At 43.8% G+C, this 23190-nt stretch overlaps 1 protein-coding gene across 1 annotated transcript; it reads left to right on the forward strand.

Annotated features, from left to right (window-relative positions):
* The first annotated feature begins 1059 nt into the window (after positions 1–1059).
* SPP2 (secreted phosphoprotein 2) lies at positions 1060–22638 on the forward strand. The gene is made up of 7 exons (XM_023642626.2): positions 1060–1333; positions 1420–1544; positions 8537–8659; positions 9803–9910; positions 14659–14713; positions 18180–18274; positions 22526–22638. Exons 1-6 carry the CDS (start codon positions 1267–1269, stop codon positions 18239–18241), a joined length of 540 nt encoding a protein of 179 aa, XP_023498394.2. The 5' UTR covers positions 1060–1266; the 3' UTR covers positions 18242–18274; positions 22526–22638.
* The last annotated feature ends 552 nt before the right edge of the window (positions 22639–23190 follow it).

Raw genomic sequence — 23190 nt, forward strand, 5'->3', positions numbered from 1 at the left:
ATGTTTCTGTGAAGATAATTTTTAGATGACATTAACATTTAGATCAGTGGTCTTTGCGTAAAGCAGATTATTCCCTATCATGTGGGTGGGCCTCATCCAACCAGTTGAAGGCCTTCATAGACAAAGACCGGCTTCCTCCGAGCAGGAAGGAATAATGGCAGCAGGCGGCCTTTGGACTCGATTTGCAACCCTTGCCTGCTGGCCTGCCCTGCAGATTTTAGACTTGCTAGCCTCCACCATCACATGAGACAATTCCTTAAAATAAATCTCTCTCTTTCTTTTCCTCTTCGTACATCCTGTTGGTGCTGTTTCTCTGGAGAACCTTGACTCATAATACACCTTACATCTAATCATTTATGCCCATTTTAGAGAGGGGGCAGTTGAGGTTCAGAGGCATTGGGTACTATGTACCAAGGGTACAAGTGTGGAGCCAAGATTCCAGTCCAGATCTTTTGGAGCCACAGCCCAACACGGCTTCTTACGCATGAATTTGAAGCATGAGAACAGGAGGACCCACACATAATACAAACTGTGTTTACCATAAAGTGTCTTCCCTTTTCAATGATTCACAAACTACCTTGGGATCTTACAGTGCGTGAGAAGCATCACTATGCAAACACTTATTATCCAGGTGAAGGGCAACAATGTCCGCAGCAGAGAAGCATGGTGGACAGGAAGGTGTGTCACAGCCTTTTATCATACATATATATATATACTCCCTTGGAATTTTTTGGTCCTACAGATTAAATTATTTTTTTTTAGTCATAATTTCCAGAACGATCTTGAAATAACCCCACAATTTTCATAAGCGGTCAACTGCAAGATCTTTAGGAACATGAGAAGGAGCTAAAAAGACAGTTGAAAATGAACCATTTTGCAGAAAATGAGAATTACACCCCTTCCCCCCAAAATGAAATTAAAATAAAGAGAAATAAGCAGTGCATGCATGTGGATGAAATTCAAAGAGAGAAAAACAAACAGCCCACATGGAGTCCCCGAGCCTGTTGATGTCTTTTGCCGTGGGCTAAAGTCCCAAGTTGAGGTCAAAACTTCAAAAGTGGCCTCAAACTGGCACCTCTCCATAGGAAAAGCCAGCAGTAAATATTCACCCTAGGATCAATCGTTTCTGTTTAAGCCACGGACTGCTCCAGTGGGAGAGAGCAAACCAGGTCATGATTGATAAAGAGCAGCTTTCGGGAGGACAGGCCACCCCCAAACGCACAGAGCCAATCGCCCCAGCTCTGAATTAAAATTATTCTTCCCAGAATGGAGATGATGGTGACGAAGCTGTTGATGGTGTTTGCTCTTGGAATGAGCTACTGGTCTTGTGCAGGTAAGGAGCTCAATGCACGTAACCATGGCAGCTGCCCCGGCCCGGGTGTCTTGTCTCACTGTGTCCTCGTGCGTTTGTGTGTCCAGGTTTCCCGGTGTATGACTATGACCTGTCCTCCTTGACGGAAGCCCTCAACGCCTCTGTGGCAAAAGTGAATTCTCGGTCCCTGAGTCCATATCTGTTTCGGGCGTTCAGAAGCTCAATAAAAAGAGTAAGTGCCCGTCAGGTCGTCTCCGTTCCTCTTCATGCTGCTTTCTGTTGTTTTTTTTTCTTTCGTCAGTTTCTTGGGTACACTTTTTTTATTTTTCCAGTTTAAAAAGATAATAGCTAGTCGTCTGTTTCATCCTGCTTTTTGAGACAGAAAAGATTTCATTACGATGATTGTCGTAAGGCCCTTGAGCTACTTCGGGTGCCTGATTCTTCGGCTGTATTTTTCCCTCTGGCCTCATTGCCTATTTCCAGATGTCACCCTTGGCACGTCTTGCTTTTGTATCCCACGTCTCACGGTTCCTCTTGAGATGTTTTATTAAGAACCACTCGTTTATTAGAAAGGAAGCTTTTTCAAGTTCAGTGGTTCTGCTCTTAATACTTATAGGAAATAACTTCTGGCTTTGGAGCTACAGAAATCCGCCTTCCTGTGTCAATTTAGTAAGAGTCTGTTTCCCGTTAGCCTTGGGAAATAGGGAAAGACGAATTTTCTTGGGCTGCCAGTGATGAAGTCTGTGATAAACGCAGAAATATCCTTCAAAGGAAATGCAAAACCTAGACAGCAAGTCCCTCCCTCCTTCGGGATCCCGGGGGATTTTGCCTCCCAGAGGAGCTCCTGTAGGAACAGAAATGTCCTCAAGCTAGTTTAGGTTACGATGGGGGGTGGGGGAGATCCTATAAAGTTGTGGGTCCTACAAATGAGAACTCTATGCAGCCAGGCCACATGGAGCCAGCGTGGAGACAGCCAGGAGTCCAGGCAGCAACTACTCCCTCGAGGGGGCCAGAAGGCCACTGCTGTCTCTCTGTCTGTCTGCTCTCTTCTCTGCTCCCTGCTGCTGCCACCTTAGCTCACGCTTAACTTGCTCCCTCTCATCCCGTGAAGAGCACACGGCTCATGGTCTCTTATCCCCAGTCCCCAAATACAGTACGTTCATCTGACACTTCTTCAGAAACTGGCTCAGTTTCTCATTTCCAGATTCCCAGGGAATTAATCGAATTGTCCCACTTCTTTTCTCACTGGGTCATAGGTCATGGAAATGATGGGCTATGATTTGGTTAGGTGCCCGCTCAGAACAAGGCTGTCAGGGCCAGAGTAGGGTCACCTCACCCGGCCTGGATGTCATGGTGTGGAGGCCCTGAGAGATACGTGCAGTTAGCTGCCAAAGTGAAAGGTGAATTCCTTCTGGAAAAGCGCTGCACCAGAATAAAGAACCCCCCTCCCTGCACACTGGCTGTATCGGCCTCCATCTTTTGCATTTAATGACATCCACTTGCAGTGTGGGTGATTGGTGTCTTCTTGCCCAGCTTGCAGATGAACAGTTCAAATTTATTTGTAATTTAATGAGTGTTTGCTACAGAAGAAAGGTCGTAGTTAATTAAACCGGTAAGAGCGTGAGGACAAGACCTGAGAGAACCCACCACTGACGCTGTGGAAATCTGGCCTGTGGAGATGAACTGGCATGAGGCACAACACCGAGGGTGCATGCTGGCATGTGCGCCATCTTGGTGTCATAGACCCGAGCCCAGACACACATGCACCTGCCTATAAACACACTTCCATATACGTGTATGTGATCTTTCATGAGCAGAAAATGAGATCCCTCTCTGCCTCCTGTATGTCACTCTTCTCTCTGGAAGTCTGTCCATTTTTGCTTCTCCCCAGCCTTTTCTGATTATCCAGATTCATTGGTCAAGCTACATTCACCATGCGCCTTCCAGGGAAACTTCCTTTCTTCTCCCATCGGGAGATTTCTTCTCCCTCCTCCTTTGCTCTCTCCTGGTGCTATTTCCTTTCTCTTAGGAGTGGTTCACATTTTCTTTATTGTACGTGTTAGCCATGCCTTCTACAAACACCCTAAGGATGGCCCCAAATATACCAATTCTCTCCATGTTAGTAGACACAAAAGAGACTCAGAGGTGAGCCAAGTCCTCGGGAGAGAGATGAAGGAAGAGCTCACTGCACTGAAGGTACAAACAGCTCTCCAAAGAAGAAACGCCAGTGAGTGTGAAACATTTAAAAAAATATATTCAACTTGTCCGATAACCCAAAAAATCAGAATTAAGATAAGAAGATGAAAAAGAAGAATAACAAGCTCGAAAAGAAATCTCAAACACTGTTAGAGAGAATGGAATTCGGTAAAACTATCTTTGGAAAGCAATTTGGAAATATGTGCTAAACATATTTACAGGCACGTTAAATATTAAAAATAGCAAATATTTAAAACTTTTGATCTCATAGCTTTTCTTCTAGGAATATGTCCAAAGGAAATAAGTGGTTTAGTCATGTCTATATATGTGCTGGAGGTTTGGGGTAGAATTCAGTGGACTCAGAGCAAAGGGTCAGGCCCTGGTACATTATCCCCGCGTTATATTGCTTAATAATCCCAATGGCTCTCGACCCCACTGCTCATCAGCGTCACCTGGGAGCTTGAAATATCCCTGATGTTCAGGAAGGATGTTCCACTAACTGAACCACAGTCTCTGAGAGTGGGGACCATATTCTTACATGCTCTCCTGGTCATTCTAATGTGCGGTCAGGGTTAAGAACCATTGGGTTTTACCGATGAACTGGATCAAATATTCTTGCAACTGATTTCAAATTATTCACCTCTTGGGCTCCAAGTTTAAAAAAGGCTGGGAAAGGTGAGGCAACATGACTTCAGCAACCGTCGCTTCCTTGCTGCACTGTTGGCATTAGGCTCACTCAGCCTGTTCCCTCAGGGGACGGAAGTCCTGGAGAAAGGACAGGAGGACACAGAGAAGAGGATGGATGAGGCTGTGCTTTCATAAGGCTCAGGTTCTACTGAGGAGAGAAAGAAATGGAGTGGAGGGAGAGGAGGGGAGGAAGAAAGGGGGGGGGTGTACAATTCCATCATTAGACGAAGTTGGTTTCAGAGAGTGGAGGATGCTGTGGAGAAAACAGGTTGATGGATGGATGAGTCTGGACTGGGGCTGGGGCTCAGGCAGCCATCAGATGGGGCAGAAGTCCCCCCAGAGGCTGCCATATTTGAGTTAAGACTCATTCAGTGACAAGAAGTTCCAGCCGTGGGAAGAGCAGTAGGAGGGTCCTGAAGGACAGAAGGGCCTGACAGAGGGTCTGGCTAGAGCCAACTGTGTGTGGGGGGGTGAAGTCAGAGAGGTGGGCCTGAGTTGGGACATGCCTAGGGCATAATCTGGAGAAGTTTGGGGGCTATTTTAAAGACAATGGGTGGCCCCTGCTGGGGGGTGGGGTGGGGAAGCCTTGAAACAGAAAAGGCATTTGTGAGCATCTCTGTAGCTGCAGCCCGGGGTGGGATGGGAGGGAGGAAGCCCAGACAGGGACTGTGGGAAGCAGGCAGCGAGTTTCACGCGGCTGCAAGGAGGTGGGGCGTGGATGGAGTCAGGGACCTTTGAAAGCAAAGCCACAGAAGGTTTGGAATCCTTCATGAGGTCGTGCCCATTTCTGTCCATTTTTGCCTTTTATCTTTGCATTTTTTGCTTTTTTGCCTTTCTAAATTATTCTCAGCCAGCTCTACCTGATCTTTGCCTTTTTCCAATAATAAGGGGTTAGTTTAAGAAACCTGAGTGATCACTGTGTTAGGCTTCTCCAGAGAAACAGAACCAATAGAATAAGTGTGTGTGTATATATGTATATAAGTACTGTATGCATATACATATACACACACATATTTATGCACATACGTGTTACAAACATATATAAATGTGCTATGAAGGACATTTGTGTGTGTGTATGTGTATGTGTATATATATTTATATATATATAAAATGAGAGAAAGAGAGGGAGAGATTTATTTTAAGGAATTGGTTCACGCTACTGTGGAGGTTTGGTAAATCCAAAATCCGCAAGTAGGCAGGCAGTCTGCTGACAGAATTCTTTCTTGCTCAGAGAAAGTCAGTCTTTGTTCTAGTCGGGCCTTCAACTGATTGGACAGGGCCCACCCACATTATGGAGGGCAGTCTGGTTTACTCAGAGTCCACCGATTTAAATGTTAATCTCATCCATAAAACACCTGCACAGAAATATCCAGAATAGTGTTTGACCAAATATCTGGGCACTGTGGTACAGCCAAGTTGACACATTAAATTAACCATTACAATCATCGCAAGGAATTGTTATGGGTCTTTTATTGCTTGCATATTTTTATTACTTTTTGAAATAAAAAATATATGCTCATCATAAAAAGTCAGAACATACAACAAGAAAGAGAAAACCGAAAGTAACATCCATTATCCACTCCTCTGAGACACCCACTATGAACACGTGGGAAGATATCTTTTTGGCTCTTTTTCTATTCATATGACGGTATAAAATATTTTTTAAGCAAAACAGGACCACCCTGGAAAGCACCGCGGTTTATTTCCGCAACAATCCTGGCTTCTGGATTTTCTACAGTTGGTTTCTTGTTGAGCTTTCAAGCGGTCCTACGTTTTTCAAACAACTCAGAGCAGAAATTCACCGGCGGAAAGTGAGTTCTGATGAAAAAGCGAATCTGTTAGGCTTTTCTCCATATTCTGGAAAGAGTGCTTAAAAGTGCTTAAAGACACAAAAAAGGTTGCAAAGTCATCTCAGAGTTTAACAAAATTATCAGTACTCACAAAACCCACAACTGCATCGTTTTTGTTAAGCTTTTGGGTCCCCAGTTTGCTTTCATCAAATGGCTTTAAGGGGAATTGCTGAAGCGTGATCTGGGGTGGAGAGCCCGAACAAGACGCGCCCGCTGGTGGAAGAGGCCTTTATTTTTATGAGACTCAGATTTAACAGCCAATAATTTAAAATATAAACAAAGGAGGGAATAAATAATGGTGAGGCTGAGTTTTCAGTCCTGCTTGTTTTCAAGAAACTCTACTTGTATCCACACTCCCCGTCCTGTGTTAGGAGGAGACATGGGGACCCCCATCCCAGGCTTGGCGTTTGCCGTTGATTTCCAAAACGAGACTTTCTCAGGTGCCTGGAATTCCCTGCCTGTTGTCCTGTCACCATCTCTCTCCTCACTGAGCAGTAGGATGAATGTGATATTCACTCAAATTTGCCACCAGGTGGGTTGAAGAACTAAAACGGAAGAGATTTTTGGAGCCTGGGGATGTTATGGGGCATGGACCATGGCGGGCTCCCAGCTGGCCTCCCTGCTGCCATCTTGTTTCTGCCCCAGTATGTTCTCCTTGCAGCAGACATGGTGACTCAGATCTTCTCTCTTAAATCTCTCTGAGAGCTTCTTGTTGCAATGAGAATGAAGTCTAAACACCTTCCTGGGGACTACGTAACACAGATGATCCAACACGCTCTCTCCCTCCCACATCATGGTGTAGGGTTCTCCTCTTGCTCATTTTGTTTCAGTCACAACAGCTAGACTGGTTCTGCCCCAGGACATTGGCTCTGCTTTCTTCTCCCCTGAGAGGCTCCTTTAAGTCTCAGCTGAAATATCCCTTCCTGGGGAGGAATCTTCCGGTATCATCACTAAAGTAACTGCTGCTTCCTCCCCACCCATTACCATGGTGTTTTTCCTTCATAGCATCATAACCATCTGGAATGATCTTGTTGAGTTTTCATTAATGTGTTTGCTGTGTGATACTCTCACTGGAATCTGAGCTCTGCCCCTAGTACTGGAGACACAATGGGAACTCAATAAGTCATGAGACTTCCATGTCTTCAGAACATCATGGATTCATCTGAAAGCTGGGAAGCTTCCCCCAGGATCCTGCCCTTGGTGGGAAGGAGTAGAAAATCGTGTAATCTCATTCATAGATCAGAACTGATGGAGCAGGAAGTGGGGCTGGATTACCCCACACAGCTGAGATGTACTTGCTGCTACTTACTTATTTCAGGAATTATTAAGAAATTATGGAGCATTCTTTTAGGAAATTGATGCTTAAAGATACCTACAGTGGGGGCCTGCCCCATGGCCGAGTGGTTAAAGTTCTGCATACTCTGCTTTGGTGGCCCAGGGTTCATGGGTTTGATTCTGGATGCAGACCTACACATCACTCATCAGCCATGCTGTGGAGGCATCTCACATACGAAATAGAGGAAGACTGACATAGATGTTAGCTCAGGGCAAATCTTCTTCACCAAAAACAAGAATCAAAAAACCTACAATCGATTCTCATTATTTGCGATATTCACATTCTATAAAGACTGTGCAAACACTAAATTAGTGAAGACCGAAGTGATGCTCTGGGGTAATACAGGGTTAGGTTCCTGCAAGTCTCTGGTCATAATATTTTCGCAAGAATCAACACGTAACCTTGTTTCATGTGTGTTTCTGTTTAAGGACGCCTTATTTAATATGTATGTTGATTTCTTAACATTGAACTCACGGCCAATGGCACTGAAACTCGTGCCTGAACAAAGCTTCTCTAACACACGTATTTTTTCCATAAGGCACATTGCAGCCTTTTTGTACTTAGGAGTATTAGACAGCACTTCAGCACAACACTTGGGGACCATTTTAAACAGCAAATAACACCAAAATGAGAAAAACATGACGTGAAATAGACCACGAAAATGACACTTGTCCTCAGTAGATGCTGAAACAAGAAGAGAGAGTCACCTTGTCTGATCCCAGTTGGGAATGTGTGCATTGGGTGACAAGTTTTTTGCAGCTCTGCGCATGTCCATGAATGACTGTGAAAGGACCCTGGGTATTGATGTGGGGGTTATAAATAAATTTTAGCAAGTAGGCAAGTTGGCAAATATGGACACTGCAAATAACGGGGATCAATGGTAAAGGTAGGTCATTAGAAGCAACGTCTACCTTGGGGTTAGGACACATATACTCTGGTTCCATTTTCTCATGAACAGATTGTCTGCCTTTGGTAAAGCACTTCTTCCTCTGGTCTTCAGAATGAGGGCATAGAAACAGGGGATTGCAAAGACAGTTTATAGTTTTAATGGTGGAAGCTTCTGTAACTTTTTCTCGTTGTTCAGGGAGAAACATGTCTAGCATTGTGAACTTCAGAAACACATCTTTGGCAAACTGATGCTTTGTTTTCATGAAGGTCAACGTCCTGGATGAAGACAGCTTGAGCATGGATATAGTGTTCAGCATTCGAGAGACGACGTGCAGGAGGGATTCTGGAGAAGACCCTGCTACCTGTGACTTCCAGAGGGGCTACTATGTGGTAAGTGTGGTGGGAAAGGCACCGAAGTGGAGAAGTGCCTATCTTCTTCCACGACCTTGAGTTGATTCAAAGTCACGCCGAGAGCTTGGCCACTGCCTGGCATCCGGCCACACTGGGAGGCGCCACTGACTGTGGCCACACTGTGTTCCCGGGCTGGGGCAGAGAGACTCAGTGGTTAAGGACTTGAGCTCTGGAGCCCATGGTCCTGAGCAATCTTGGCAAATTATTGAACCTCTCTTGCCTCAATTTCCTGCTCTTCAAAATGGGGATAATGATGGTTCCAGACAAAGGCAATACAAAGAGGTCAATACCAAAGAAAAATCCCAGAGACATTGTGTTCTATTTTAAGTGAATTTAAAACACCAACTGTGTTCCTGGTGTGAGTGGCGTTATTTTGTAGTTGACAGTTAGGTAATATCTGTTAAAGCCCGCCCCCCCCCCCCCCCACCCCCCGCCAAGCCTGGGCTCCATTGGGTCAGGACCATGGCACGTTCATTTGGGTATCTTCAGTGACCACAACATAGTCCAACAGTTGGTTAAGTCCAGCCTCAACAGGCTGGCACCATCAACCCCAGATTTGCTTGCCAAGGTGTTTACATTAAGACGGAGGAGTTCTCAAGGTTTTGTTACTTTATCAGTTTGGTTAGGAAGGGTCGCTTCGCAACAATGTAAATTCTGAAAGGGGGGTGCTTTGCTCTGTTTTCTCCATGAAACTTTTCTCTGCGACTCTGTTTTACAAAGGACCCAAATCCAAGGGTCACAAGCGTCTGTTTCTAACGAAATCTGAGGCCAAAGGCAAGGAGAGCAAAGTCCTATGGGTTCTTCTTGTTTCTTTTTGTTCGAAGGGGAAATGATCCAAGGCAGCCCACTCAGTGCTCACAAAGGGAACCTTTGCTACACCCCCCACCCCCGCACCCCCCCCTGCCCCGGGGACCCATAATGTATCAAGTGCCTAAGAGATATTTAAATATTTCATTTGTTTCTGCTTAGGTCTTAAGAAATTTTCAATTTGGGAAAATCGAAATGCCTCTGTGAATTCTTCCAATCTGTCTGCATCATTTTGTCAAACTCTACAGTATTGCCTTGTCTCTTGCCCTTTCTGTAGGCTGCTGAAGATATAACTCATGGTTTTGCCTTTTCCAGCCAGCAGCAGTTTGCAGAAGCACTGTGTGGGTATCCGCCCAGCAGGTGCAGGACGTGTGGGTTCGCTGTAGCTGGTCCTCCAGCTCCGAGTCTAGCAGCAGCGAAGAGGTATGACCAGGGGCTTGGTGTCCTCCAGGACAGCACCTCTTAGGGGCTGTGACAAGCAGACTGGTGTGATAGACTAGGGGAACATCACCCAGGCATGGGCAAGCCCAGCTCGGCGTATTCAGCTGCATTCTCTCTTTAACCCCTACAATCTCGTTTTCAATATCCCTTACTTCTTCCAGCCTAATCTTTCACTTTCTCTGTCCCTCTTTCTGTTTCCCTGAGATTAGGGAAAGAGAGCTTAAAGTACCAATTAGCAAATCTTCAAAGTCTTAGATCTAAGTATGTGGCTCATTGGCATTGTGGTTTAGTGGAGCGAAGAGGGGCATTTTTGTTGGACCCATGTTCAAAACTGTTTACCGGCTCTGCAGCTGAGGTCAGGATGCTCAGCCTTCAGGGTCTGCAGCTTCTTCCTCTGTTAAATGCCAGGAATAAAGACCACCTGACAGATTGTTGAGAGAATTGAGTAAGTTGATGGCCATGAAAGATCTGATTCAGCATCTGGTACCTAACAGATGCTCAGGGAATGGCTGGACACGTCTTTTCTCCTGCAATTGAAATTGATTTGTGATCATACTGTAAAATTAATGGTATAAGTTTCTGACTTAAAGTTATGTTACATATGTATTTGTCTGTCTGTTTATTGATTGCTTTCCTTACTAGAATATATGACTCATGAGGATGGGGAATCTGTTTTTGTCAGTCTAGGACAATGTTCGATGCAGAGTGGATGCTTGGTAAATACTTGTTGAATGAATACAAGAAAACTGAGGAATAAATGGTCAAGGGCAAATATGAGGAAGGAGCCTCTTGACTCTAATAGGAATAAAAACATAGCTGTTACATTATTTGTTTATTCATAATGCAATAACATTCTTGACAGGTATTTTTTAAATATTTCTACCATTATACCCTGAATCTGTCCAACAACCTCCTTCTCTACTCATGTTTTTATTCAGGTTTTCAAGATTTAATTCTGTAGTGAAAATAACATTATAAGACTATACCATTTCAACTTCAAGAATTATACATAAAAGTTGATAATCCCATATTATTAACACATCCACGCCCTAAATATTTTGTATAGGAGTCCATTATAGAATTAGGGAGCACTGAAACTAGTGACCGAGGAGCTCCTGTATAAGGGATGGTTTCATTGCTGGAAAGAGAACTCTGCACATGTTTTTAGGATTTTCTCCACACAGTGTTCCCTTGAGCATCTCCTCATTGCTCGATCTTGTTCACACTGGCAGCTTTTGAGAATCATCCCCAGGTGATTTCCCCAGGATCCTATTTTCTTGGTCCTAGGCCAGTACCAAGGGCCTCCTGTTCCAGACTCTGCTGAAGTATCTAGGAAACCAAATATGTTTCACAGCTAACACACTCACACGCTCGTGGCCCAGCAATGATAGGGACCAAGCATATCATTTCACAAGCATTTTGTTTGTGTTGATTTTGTGGTTTATATGGGAAAACCTAGGGAGGCAGTGAGGAGCAAGACAAGAAAAGTCCCGGCCCTGGTGGAGTTTATAACTGAGTCTGGGGGACGTCTGTTAAACAGGGGTTGCTCTGGCTACAGGCAAGCATGTCGGAGCATGTGGGGAAAAGATGGAATATCGTGTGGGAGGCAAACAGAACTTCCCTGGGGAACTGAGCTCGAACCAAGAATTAGGGGGTGGGTGGACATCAGGACAAAGGCACAGGGTGTAAGGGTGAGGGAGGAAAAGAGATTTCAAGCTCAGGGGAGATCGTATAGGAGTACCCGAAAGTGTGAGAGAAGCTGGAGGGTTGAAATAGACAGAAATCCATTGACTGGAATGAGCAAAACATGGAGGGAGAGAGGGATGGGGCTGGAAAGGAACAACAGCCAGGTCAAGATGGACCTCTTGGGTCACGTCAAGGATCCCTGGCTTGATCCTAATGGCAATGGGACTATTGAAGGATTCTAAGTAGGATGGTGACAGAATAGATGAAGAATAGATTGGAACTAGGTCAGAGCAGATGGGGGTGCCAGGAGGCTGGCAGGACAGGTGAGATAGAGTGCTAACTGGAACTAGGAGTTGGTGGTGAGTGTTGAGAGAAATGGATTCTGGTTCAGTCTATGACCTTTAACACAACCGAAATTAATTAATAAATGGCCCCCTAATTTAACCTCTTTTTCATGGCTGATTTGGGAAGTTGGTTCTGATCGTTTGTGCAACCCACAAATCTGTTGCAACTCTCTAATTGCACAGCGAAGACCACTCATTATTCTTCCAACCTCAACCTTTGTAAGAAGACTGACACTAAGTTAACTTAGCCCCCGAAACAAACAAGAGTATAAAATAAACTCCCAGTTTGCTTTTCCTCAAAGATTAGGAGATCGTAAAGAATTAGGAAAAAATAAAAAAAGAGAATTCCTTAAAGAATTCCGCAATTCAGAAGAAAGAAAAGAAAACAGATGGAGATATAAAGTAACTCCTGGAAACTCTAAAATAGATTTCTTACATGAAACAGAAAAAGAAATTAGAAAACAGCTGTTAACTATTTTCAAGTGAAATTAATAGTGATATTACAGACATGAAAGACCACATAGACTAGGATGAATCTAGACATAGAACAAATAAATCATTGTTGGAAGGAGGAAATAGAAGAAATAAAACTGAAAAAAAAAAATCCCCGAGTAATGAAAATAAAGATCACTTGAAAAACATATGTAGAATATAGATGAATTTCCAGAGAAAGAAATATAGTATAAAGAAAAATGGAAGTCATGGAGAATAAGACCAAAAATCCCAATTATGACGAATAAGGACTTAGATCAAATGGAAACTATCTGGTGAGGATATAATGAGAGAAACTGTCTTGAATATAAGAAGTTTGGGTTTTCCCCCACATAATTTTAAAGAGTATAAAAGCTGTAAAGAAATTCAAGAAAATAAATTTCCAAATTTGCTGATATTTTCCTCTCCTTAACCAAATAGGTATTTGAATTATGGGTCATTTTTATTTTTTTCATTTTGAACGTGAAATGCGTAGAGGATAAAATGTTTCTGTATGTGCAGTCAACCACACAATGGAGCCATCGCCATCAAGAGTGTAGTCCTAACACTGCAGGGGGATGAGTGACCTTGACTTTAGACAAATCCTTCTGATTTGGGGTGGATGGCATGAGGTTTGACTAGGGTTTCAGCCAAGAGACACAAAACAGTCCAAAAGGGAGACACCGAGGAAGAATAACTCAACAGGAATTCTGAGCTCAGGCGAGCAGAGGCGACAGTCGTTTCATTTATTGACTGTCTTTCATTTCAAGAGATAGAAATTCAACTAGAAGCAGCCTCAGTCAAAAGGAATATTTCCTTGGATCATATTCCCAGACTGGAAAGGAAAGAGTTGACCTCACGGACATCTCAGCTTAGTCCTTCAGCACTATCTGTGCCACATTCATTTCCTCCTCTCCTCTGCCTCCCCCTTCCCCACTCCTCTCTCTACCTTAACTGCAGTCGAGCTTTCTTCCTGTAGCAGGAAGCAGAGCTACAAGTCACTCCAGATTCTATCCTCTAAACTTAGGAGGAAGAGGGAGCATTTCTCTCCAGCTCCACTGGAGATAACTCTTGGCTTTACTTCCATCAGCCTGACTTATGTCATGTGTCCCCTCCTCTATTTTTTTTTTGAAGACGATTGGACCTGAGCTAACATCCGTGCCCATCTTCCTCTACTTTATATGTGGGACGCCTGCCACAGCATGGCTTGCTAAGTGATGTGTAAGGTCCGTGCTTAGGATCGGAACTGGGGAACCTTGGGCCACTGAAGCAGAGCCTGTGAACTTCACTGCTGTGCCACCAGGCTGACCCCCCTCTTCTGTTTAAAATAACACCTTTATTGAGATATAATTCACGTACTACACAATTCACACTTTCCACGTGTACAGTTCAGTGGATTTTAGTGTATTCGTAAGGTTGTACAACCATCTCCACTGTCTAAATCCAGAACATTTTCATCATCTCCAAAAGTAACCTCATCCCCATTAGCAGTCATTTTCTATTCCTCATTCTCCTCAGCCCCCCTCAACCACTAATCTACTTTCTGTGCCTCTGGATTTGCCTATTTTGACCGTTTCATATAAGCAGAATCATACAAGAAGGTTTTTTTTATGACTGGTTTATTTCACTTAGGATAATGTTTTGGAGGCTCCTACTTGTTGTAGCATGTTAGTACTCGGTTCCTTTTCATTGTCGAATAATATTCTATTGTATGGTGGGACTATGTTTGGTTTATCCCTTCATTAGTTGATCAACATTTGTGTTATGTCCCCATTTTGTCTATTGTAAATGATGGTGCTGTCAGCATTCATGTGCAAGGTTTTGTGTGGAGAAATGTTTTTATCTGGACTTTCAGTGGCTTCATGAAGACCAGCTGTGCACACCTAAACTGAACGCGTTATAGGGAGAACACTCCAAAATTTGACCTAAACGCAGTCTATTTGCAAGTCCATTTAACATTTCTGTCTTTCTGGCCCCCAACATTTGGGAGTAATTTTGAGTCTAGTGGAAAGCTTTTTGGTCGATTTAAATGATGTAAATTATTCTTACCCACATGCTTTATTAGACATATATGTTTGATACCATATAAGGTGATTTAATATAGAATACTGTCTTTAATTTCATTAATAATACACCTGAGTCCTTCAGATAATATCTGCATTTTTTACACGGTCTCTTCTTTTTCTCTCTTTCATGTGCTGATACATACTGATGTCTAAACTTACTTAGTTAATTTTTGGGGACACATTGGGATCCTCTAAATGGAGAAACAATTATCTGCTCGGTAAGCTGAAATCTGTTCTTTTTAACGTTTCTTTCTTGAAACAACTTCATATTAAAGCTTGCTGTTAGTGAGTCATTTAAAACTAGAAATATCTACACATAACCTTTGAACAGTTACAGTAATTCCAGGAAATAAATAGTTTCTTCTATTTTTCGTTCTCTTCTTAACACTAGGCCATAGCAATATAACTTTTCATTTAGATATCCCTTTATGTTTGTTCAGAGATTTTCCATACATGACGACCCCAACATCTCTGCCAATAAGGCAGAGATGATGTTGGTTTTCACCTTGAGAGGGTCCCCAGACTTGAACATGCTTGTTCCCTCCTGGGTGCATGACTGAAGTGGGGGGTCCAGGTATGCAATGATGTGTAGCTGGGTGGATCTAGACCAAACCTCCTCTGGCTGGATGGGGCTGAATTCTGTGATCCTCCAGCTATGTGACTAAAACTGACCATCACTTCAAGGGTCTTAGTTGAGGGAGGGAGGGCTCACCTTTTTCCTTCTTGTGTGGCTTCCCCATTAAAGTGGGATTGGTCAGTGTCCTGTGGCTTAGAGAACATTCTTTCATTTCTGAGGCTTTTTCCTGTTGGTGCTGATGGCGGCCAAACTCTTTGGTGATCTCCCACTGCTTCCTTGCTTAAGAGGCATATTTGGGGCATCAGTAATAAAATCACAGACCATTCCAGAAGTGGTCAAAGGGGCCTTGCCTTATGGCTGTTACTGTGTTACAGGTCTCATTCCTGACAAATTCAGAAATGAACAATTTTATGAATGGTCACTGGGTGATGGCCCTATTTTCTTCCATAGGACACCAAGAGATCATTTTCTGATCAAGCTGGACTCTGTTGAAGCCATTTCATAGAGATAAACCTATGAAATACAAAATATTTTAACTGAAAATGAAAAGAACAGTACTGCATAAACTTGCTTTGCAAAGGCTGGTCTGGTGGTGTAGTGGTTGGGTTTGCATGCTCTGCTCTGGCGGCCCGGGGTTTGCAGGTTCGCACCCCAGTGGGAACCTATACACTGCTCGTCAGGGACAATGCTGTGGTAGGGTCCTATATGCAGAGCGGAGGAAGATTCCCACAGATGTTAGCTCAGGGACAATCTTTCTCACACAAAAAAAAGAAAAAAGTAAGCTTGAGGCATTAAAACTCACTTAAAAATTAGCAGGATTAAAAATGTCACATTTGGCTCAAGAAATCAGCATTGACCTTTTCTCCTGCCCCACTTTGGGTGTTTTCTGAAAAGCCCAACTTGATCTCCTTTTTGCCCTCCCCCCTCAACGGTACTTTGCAGGAAGCAGACAAAATTAACACTCACGCAATTCCTCCCTTTTGCAGATCAATTTTCTCATTTAATCCTCATGATAGCTCTGTAGACAACGTGTATTACCTGCTCCCATAGAATAAAGGAGGAATAACTCATGGCGTTAACTGTATACAAAAAATCATCTGTGCTAGTTGCTTGACAGAATTTTCTCCTTCAACCTTCACGACCATTCTGTGAGGTGGCACTGGGTTCCTTCCCATTTTATAGATGAGCAAACTGAGGTTACCGAGTTTCGGAAACTTGTCCAAGGCTATGCTGCCAACGGAGAACTTTGATCCCGGTCGTGAGTGGCAGAAACAAGGCTTTGATACGGATCTCTCCGAGGCTAAAACCTCTGTTTTTTCCATCCTGTTTTCCAAGAGAATTGTGAAATTCCTATTTCAGAGTTCATTAAAATGAATAACATGGATATTAATATTTCCTTGAGCTCAGTGTCTGATCCTCATTAGGCATGCTCCAATTTATTTGAAGTGCTAGGACTTACAACCTGAGGCTTGATTTAAGAAAAAAACTCCTAAGTTTTAAACCTCCTCCAACTTGTCACTTTGGGGGAATATACAGTTATGCTAACAAGGGGACCACCGCTGAGAACATTTTTTGAACATTTCTTTTAGAATTGCCTTCAGAATCTATGGCCCGCTCTTTTGAATCCCTGTAGTGGTGGAAGATATTTGTCCTCTGATTTGGTTTTGGAAATAGCCAAAAGCCATCTGGAAATAAATGTGATTAATTAGATTAATAACCAACTTGGGTGCATTAGTTATCTATTGCTCTGTGTCGAATTATCCCAAAATTTAGCAGCTTAAAACAACAAATATTTATTACCTCAAAGTTTCTGAGGGTCAGGAACCCAGAAACAGCTTGGTTGGGTTTTTCTGGATCAAGGTCTCTGACAAGGTTGCAGATGTGCAGACGAGATGTACACTGGGGCTGTGATCTCATCTGAAGTCTTGACTGGGGCTGAAGGATCCACTTCACATGTTACTCACATGGCTATTGGCAGGCCCCAGTTCTTCATGGGCTCTTGGACTGATGGCTTCAGTTTCTCCCTCTCCACAGGGCTGTCTGGATGTCCTTAAAATATGACAGCTGCCTTCCCTGAGAGAAAATGACGAGAGAGAGGGAAAGAGAGAGAGAGAATGAGCAAGCAACAGAGCACCCAAGACAGAAGCCACAGTCTTTTATCACCTAATTTCAGACGTGATATATCATGACTTCTACATATCTAATTTAATTTAAATTTATGCTCTTTTGGTGAGGAAGATTGGCCCTGAGCTAACATGTATTGCCAATATTCCTCTTCCGTTTTTTTTCTTTTTTCTCCCTGAAGTCCCAGTACATAGTGGTATATTCTAGTTGTAGGTCCTTCTAGTTCTTCTCTGTGGGACACCGCCACAACATGGCTTGATGAGTGGTGCGTAGGTCCACACCCAGGATCTGGACCAACAAACTCTGGGCCACTGAAGCAGAGTGCACAAACTTAACCACTAGGCCATGGGGCCAACCCCATTCTGCGTATTTTATTAATCGCACAGACCAACTCTGGTCCAATGTGGGAGGGGCAATACTCAAGAGTGTGAATGCCATGAGGCCATCTTGGAGGCTGGCTACTGCATGGGGAGAATTGGGACAAGAAAATGTTATAAGGATATAAATTAACGGGACTGATCCTTTTTCTATGCCTCAGAAGATAACTCAGAGCTAAATTCTAAAAACATTTTGGGCCTTGGGAACATCGTTGACAGAGATGTGATGCAGCCATCTCAGAGACTGCTTTGAACATGACAATTTAATTTAATTCAACAAACGTGTGTCACAAGCACTGGGCAGACCCCATGGAGGACCGAAAGATAAATGTGACAGTCCCTGCCCTCGAGGGCTTACAGTGGAGGCTGAGACAGAGCACACATGGAGAGAAATAAGCATGGGATGGAGCTAGACACCACACAAGAGGGAGTGAGGAGAGCTCGATAAGGGGGATGAAGTTACCACGTTCTCGGGTTTTCTCTCAGCAGTGTGGCTTCCGGTCATGCTAGTCACAGTCCTTCTCATTAATTTGTAGTCACATAGTCCACGTTGTCTTAGGTCTTGATGTAAGTGACAGAGTCTATACATTCCCTTCCTACCTTTAGAGATCATGAGAAGGATCTCTCCTCCTGGAAATAGAAGGAACCGAACCAATGGGACAGAGTGAGAATAAACACTGGCTTTGAGTGACAGCCTTGAGGTAAGGGAACACAGGTAAAAGCATGTGTATTTAGAAATAGAAGCTACTTGGAGTGAGTGCCCTGAAATGACTTCTCTCACACCTCTACTATGCTATGCAGCCTGCCTCCTTGCCTTTCCACCACCTCCTGTCTCTTCCCAGATGCCCTTCCTCAGTTGTCTCCTCAGTCTTATGCAGCCTCGATCTTTTCCCCGTGGCTTTTGCATTTGTTGCCACTGATGTGATCGAGTTTCTCCATCTTAAGAGCAAACAAACAGAACGGCCACTTCCTCTGATGCGGTCTCTCCATCCCAGCACCGCCTTCCCCCGCCCTCCCTTCTCTGAGAAGCCCATTGACATAATTGTGGTCTGCGGCTGCAGCCTCAGCCTCTTCACCTCCCATTTACTTTTCTGCTTTTTGTCAACCAGATTTTAATCTTTCAAATCCATGAAATCTGATCTGCCTTCCTTTTCTTGATCAATAATTTAAATACTGGTGACTCCTTGTATTATCTCCTTAACCCAATTCATTTCTTCTTCTATAGATTACTCCGTCATCTCTCCCACTTGCTTGACTTTATCAATGATGTGCAATTACTTTCAAATATGCACGTCTTAGCACACTCTATCCTGAGATCTAGGTCCTTATTTCTACTGCCCACTGGGTGCACTTGCTGTGGATACCACGTGAGCTCCTGAAGCTCAGCCAGCCTCCTCTGCAGCTCCCTTTCTTAATTGAAGGCATCATCATCCACCTAATTTTCTCAAGCTCAAAATTTTAGAGCATCATTGACTCTTCTTTACGCTTTGTCTTCTCCTAACATCCACAGGGGTCTGGTCTTAGTGATTTCATCCACACATTTTCTCCGGCGTTGGCCCGTGACTTCATTACCATCACCACTGAACTGTTGCTTGCATTTCTTGCCTCAGGTCCTGATCCCACGCTGTCCACCCTGCACGCTGTCCTCAGGTTTATCTTGAAACACAGAGGAGACTCTGATCCTTCTCCACTTATGCTCTCTAATGCCCGCTTCACTTATGGGATAAAGCAGAGGTGTGTGAAAGGGAGACACTGAGCCGGGGACAGCCCATTTGCCCCCACTGCTCTGGGAAGCTGGTGACTGAGCCTCGGTCTTCCAAACACTCACAACATCACTGAGTCTCACGGGTGTATGAATTCCCAGCTACCAAGGATTGGAGCAAATGTAGCTATGTGATTTTAAAGGCTCCCAAGTGGTAAAGGCACATCACGAAGGGCAGATGTAAAAGAAATCTTCACCTGCAGTTATAGAGATTGATCCCGTGTACATTCATTTTTGCACACACACACACAAGTTAATAATAAAGCTTGAGCTTTCATGGACTTTCCGGTTTACATAACACTGTATGCCTTCAGGATAAAGTCCGAGCTCCCTAGAGTGGCCCACAAAGGCCTTGGTGATCCGGTCCCTCCCACCTCTCTAGCCAATCTGTCCCAAGTCTGCTTAGCCCCTAAGCTCCTGCAGGACTAAAATACTTGCCCTTCCTCCTGCTGTGACCTTCACCTGGTCAACCACCTGGCTAATTCCTCCTCACCATTCAGGTCTCTGCTCAGTGTCACTTCCCTTGCGATGTCACCTCTGACCCACTCCCAAGTCAGAGATATGTCCCTTTATGGGCCTCCCTAGTGTCCTCATGCCAGGACACTGCAATTGCTGTCTCTGCTCTGCCCATCTGGCTCCACTAGCCTCCCCAGGCACAGGGCTCAGGGAACTTCGTTTGCCATCGTCTCCCAGTGCCCTGCACAGAGCCTGACACGCAGCAAGCATTCAGCAAATATTTTTTGAGCAGATGACAGAATCCTTTGCTTTGGGTTCTGGAGATTCTCTCATCAAAAAAAATCAGCTAAACATAGTATAATTAATTTTCAACCACTGGAATCTGAAAGAAGTCAACTGACATTTTACTAAAATAGAAGGAAAATTTACCAGTGAGGCCATATTGAATGAAAGATGCAAATGGTAGGTTTTCTTTTTAATCTCTGTGCGTCCTAAAAATAAAACCCAGCTTCACACTGAGATCAAGAAATTGCTCCATATGAAGACAAAGATGCATCATCTTCCTTTTTTATAAATTTAAATCATTTCTTTTTGCTTCGCAGAGCATCCTCAGGGGGGAAAAATAGAATTCTCAATGAATTGGTTGTATTTTATTTATTAATAACATGATTATATTGGGTGTGTACCCATATATGTATTGCAATATGAATTCGTGATCTGATTTCTATAAATAAATTGATCACTTAAAAAATGTCTCTTTAAGGGCAGCATAGACAAAGGGCCACACACTGCTGCCCTGGCCTGGACATTGCCTTGGACCTAAGTCCCAGTTCTGACCCTGCCCTCTCATGACATTCAGCAGGGAGATTTCCACCCTGTGCTCCGAGTTTCCTAGAGTCATAAGATGAGTCTAGTAAGGCCGGGACAGGGGTCCAGTGAGGAGGCAGATCCACTGGCTGGAATCAGCTGGCCTGGCTCCGCGTCTGCTCTGCCGCTTGTGAGCTTCAAGACAGTGATCCAGCCCCTTAACCTCTCAGGCTCAGTTCCTTCAAAGGTTTATTATTATTTTTTTACTTGTTTTCTCCCTATTAGCCCATGATCTCCTTGAGGATGGATGACCTTGTCATCCTTATTAATTATTTTAAGGTCATGATGCTAAGAACAGTGTCTAGACTATAATAAGGGTTCAATCAGGCTGGAAGGAATGAATGAATGCATGACAAAAATCAGGATGACTTTTTTCAAATTGTGAATGACCTTTTTCTGTGGGGGAGCTTCCTGAAGGCACAGACTTAGGCTCATAGAGCACAGAATCCTCAGAGCCTGCCTCAGTTTCTGCAATCAACTAGGAGCTGAGTGCTTTTGTGATTTAGTAAATACTGTTCCAGGATTCTTTCAGGTTGCTAGAAGATCATTCCATACATAGGAGTGGATAGTGAAAGGTGATGCAGTCATGTGCCGCTTAACGACGGGGACAAATTCTGGGAAATGCATTGTTAGGCAATTTCGTTGTTGTGCGAACGTCACAGAGCATACTTACACAAACTTAGATGGTACAGCCTACTACACACCTGGGTTACATGGTACCAGTCCTATGGGCCCACTGTCGTATATTTGGTCTGTTGTTGGAAAAACCATTATGTGGCATGTGACTGTATTTCAACAAAGAGCTCTGAATTTTGTTCTTATTTGCTAATCTAAAATAGGAACTATGGAAAATCAGGTCCCAACTCTCACAATGAAAGCAATCTATTTGAAAGTCTCGCGCTTTCTTGATTTTACAGCTGGAAGAGTTCTGCCTTTTTCATTACGTCATAGCCAGAAGACCACACACCACACGGAGTGCACCCAAACCACCACAGGGCAAGGGGTTCACTTTTCCCTACATTGCAGCATCCATTAGTGTGGAATTTCTAACCTCTATGCCTAAGAGCAGCAGAGGAGGCAATTCTTAGGCCTTTTGGCCATAACTGCATGGTGAAAGAATCAGTCTCATGATTTTATCGATTTGTTCAACAAGTGTTCATCCAATGCCACTTTGTGACTGGCCCCTGCACCAGTGAAGATGGGAACTCTCAAGGGTGCCTGGGTCTATGTTTGGACCCTTCACATCCATCGCCTTATGTAAATCTTGCAACAATCCAAATGAGGCTGTCACTATCATCTCTGTTTTGTAGATGAGGAAGCTGAGGTGTTAGAGGCCCTGCTCTCAGAGGGGATGTTGGCACTGAGACTAGCTCTTGATGTCTGTCTGTCTCCAAAGCATCTCTTTTTCTTCCTGGGATATTCTGCCTCATGCCAATATCTCCAAGTTTAGAAAATAGCAAGAGAGGGCAAACCCTCAAAGATTATTTGTCTAAGGTACATTTTTCATGTGTGGAGTGAAGCTGGATATGTAGCAGCCAACTAGAAGGCAAAGACTTTAATTGATGGAAAGGGTTGACAACATGCCTACCTACCAGCAACCACACGGGAGAAGTGAACCTAAAATATGGGGCACTCAGTGAGCTCGCTGAGTGAGTTCCATATTCGGGGATCAAACCCTGCATGTGTCTCTCACCCCTTATCTTTGTTCAAAGAGCTGGCTGCTTGGCATAATTGCTGTAGTCTCTGGGGCCATCTTGGATTCCTTTTGGAACAGCACCCAGGAATCCTTGGTCCTGCACCTCCATAGTAAGAACGTGAAACGTACGCCATAGGGTCTAATCTTCCCCTTCCTTCTCTCTTTTAACAGCAAAATGCATCCGAAGGAATAGAAGTTCCAAGGAAGAAAGATGTTTTATGAATTGTGTAGTTTTTCTTTCCATGGGTTCCAGTCTTTAATAAAAGTCTTACTTTTCCTCTTTCTTTCATTGCTTGATTTTTTTAAAAAATGAGAGTACTATAAAATTTTTTGATAAGAAGCTATTAACACGAGGAGACTGGTGTTAGCTAAGGATTTTAGGAGTTGAGGACTCACAAAGTGCCCATGTTTTGCATAATTATGTCAAATGTGTGTTTTAGATCAAAACACAATTGTCGTAAGTTCCTTGTCTTAAAAACAAAATCAGCCCCAGGCAGCTCAGTGTCAAGAGTGTTTTTCCTTTTGTGACTCATTTTAATTTTTAAAAAGAAGTCATCTGGTGATTAAGGGATGAGAGGCAATCTCCTCCCCACCAGCAAAATGCCCTCATCACTTCTTTTCCTTTGGATTTCTCAGTCAAGGGATCAACAGCAAAGCTAGCTTAATGTCAAAGCAGATACCTCCAGGAGAGCACCCAAGGACTGTCTGTGTCCCCAAGCCACTTACATAGAAGTGCATCCCAATTTGATGAGATTCCTGGAGCCAGGTCTTTCTTTGGCCAGCCTGCTGTGGGGCTGACCGAGCACACGCTGGGAGGGTTAGAGGATGTGAGAATC

The sequence above is a fragment of the Equus caballus genome, chromosome 6 (genome assembly GCF_041296265.1).
Source record: "Equus caballus isolate H_3958 breed thoroughbred chromosome 6, TB-T2T, whole genome shotgun sequence".
Taxonomy (NCBI): Eukaryota; Metazoa; Chordata; class Mammalia; order Perissodactyla; family Equidae; genus Equus; species Equus caballus.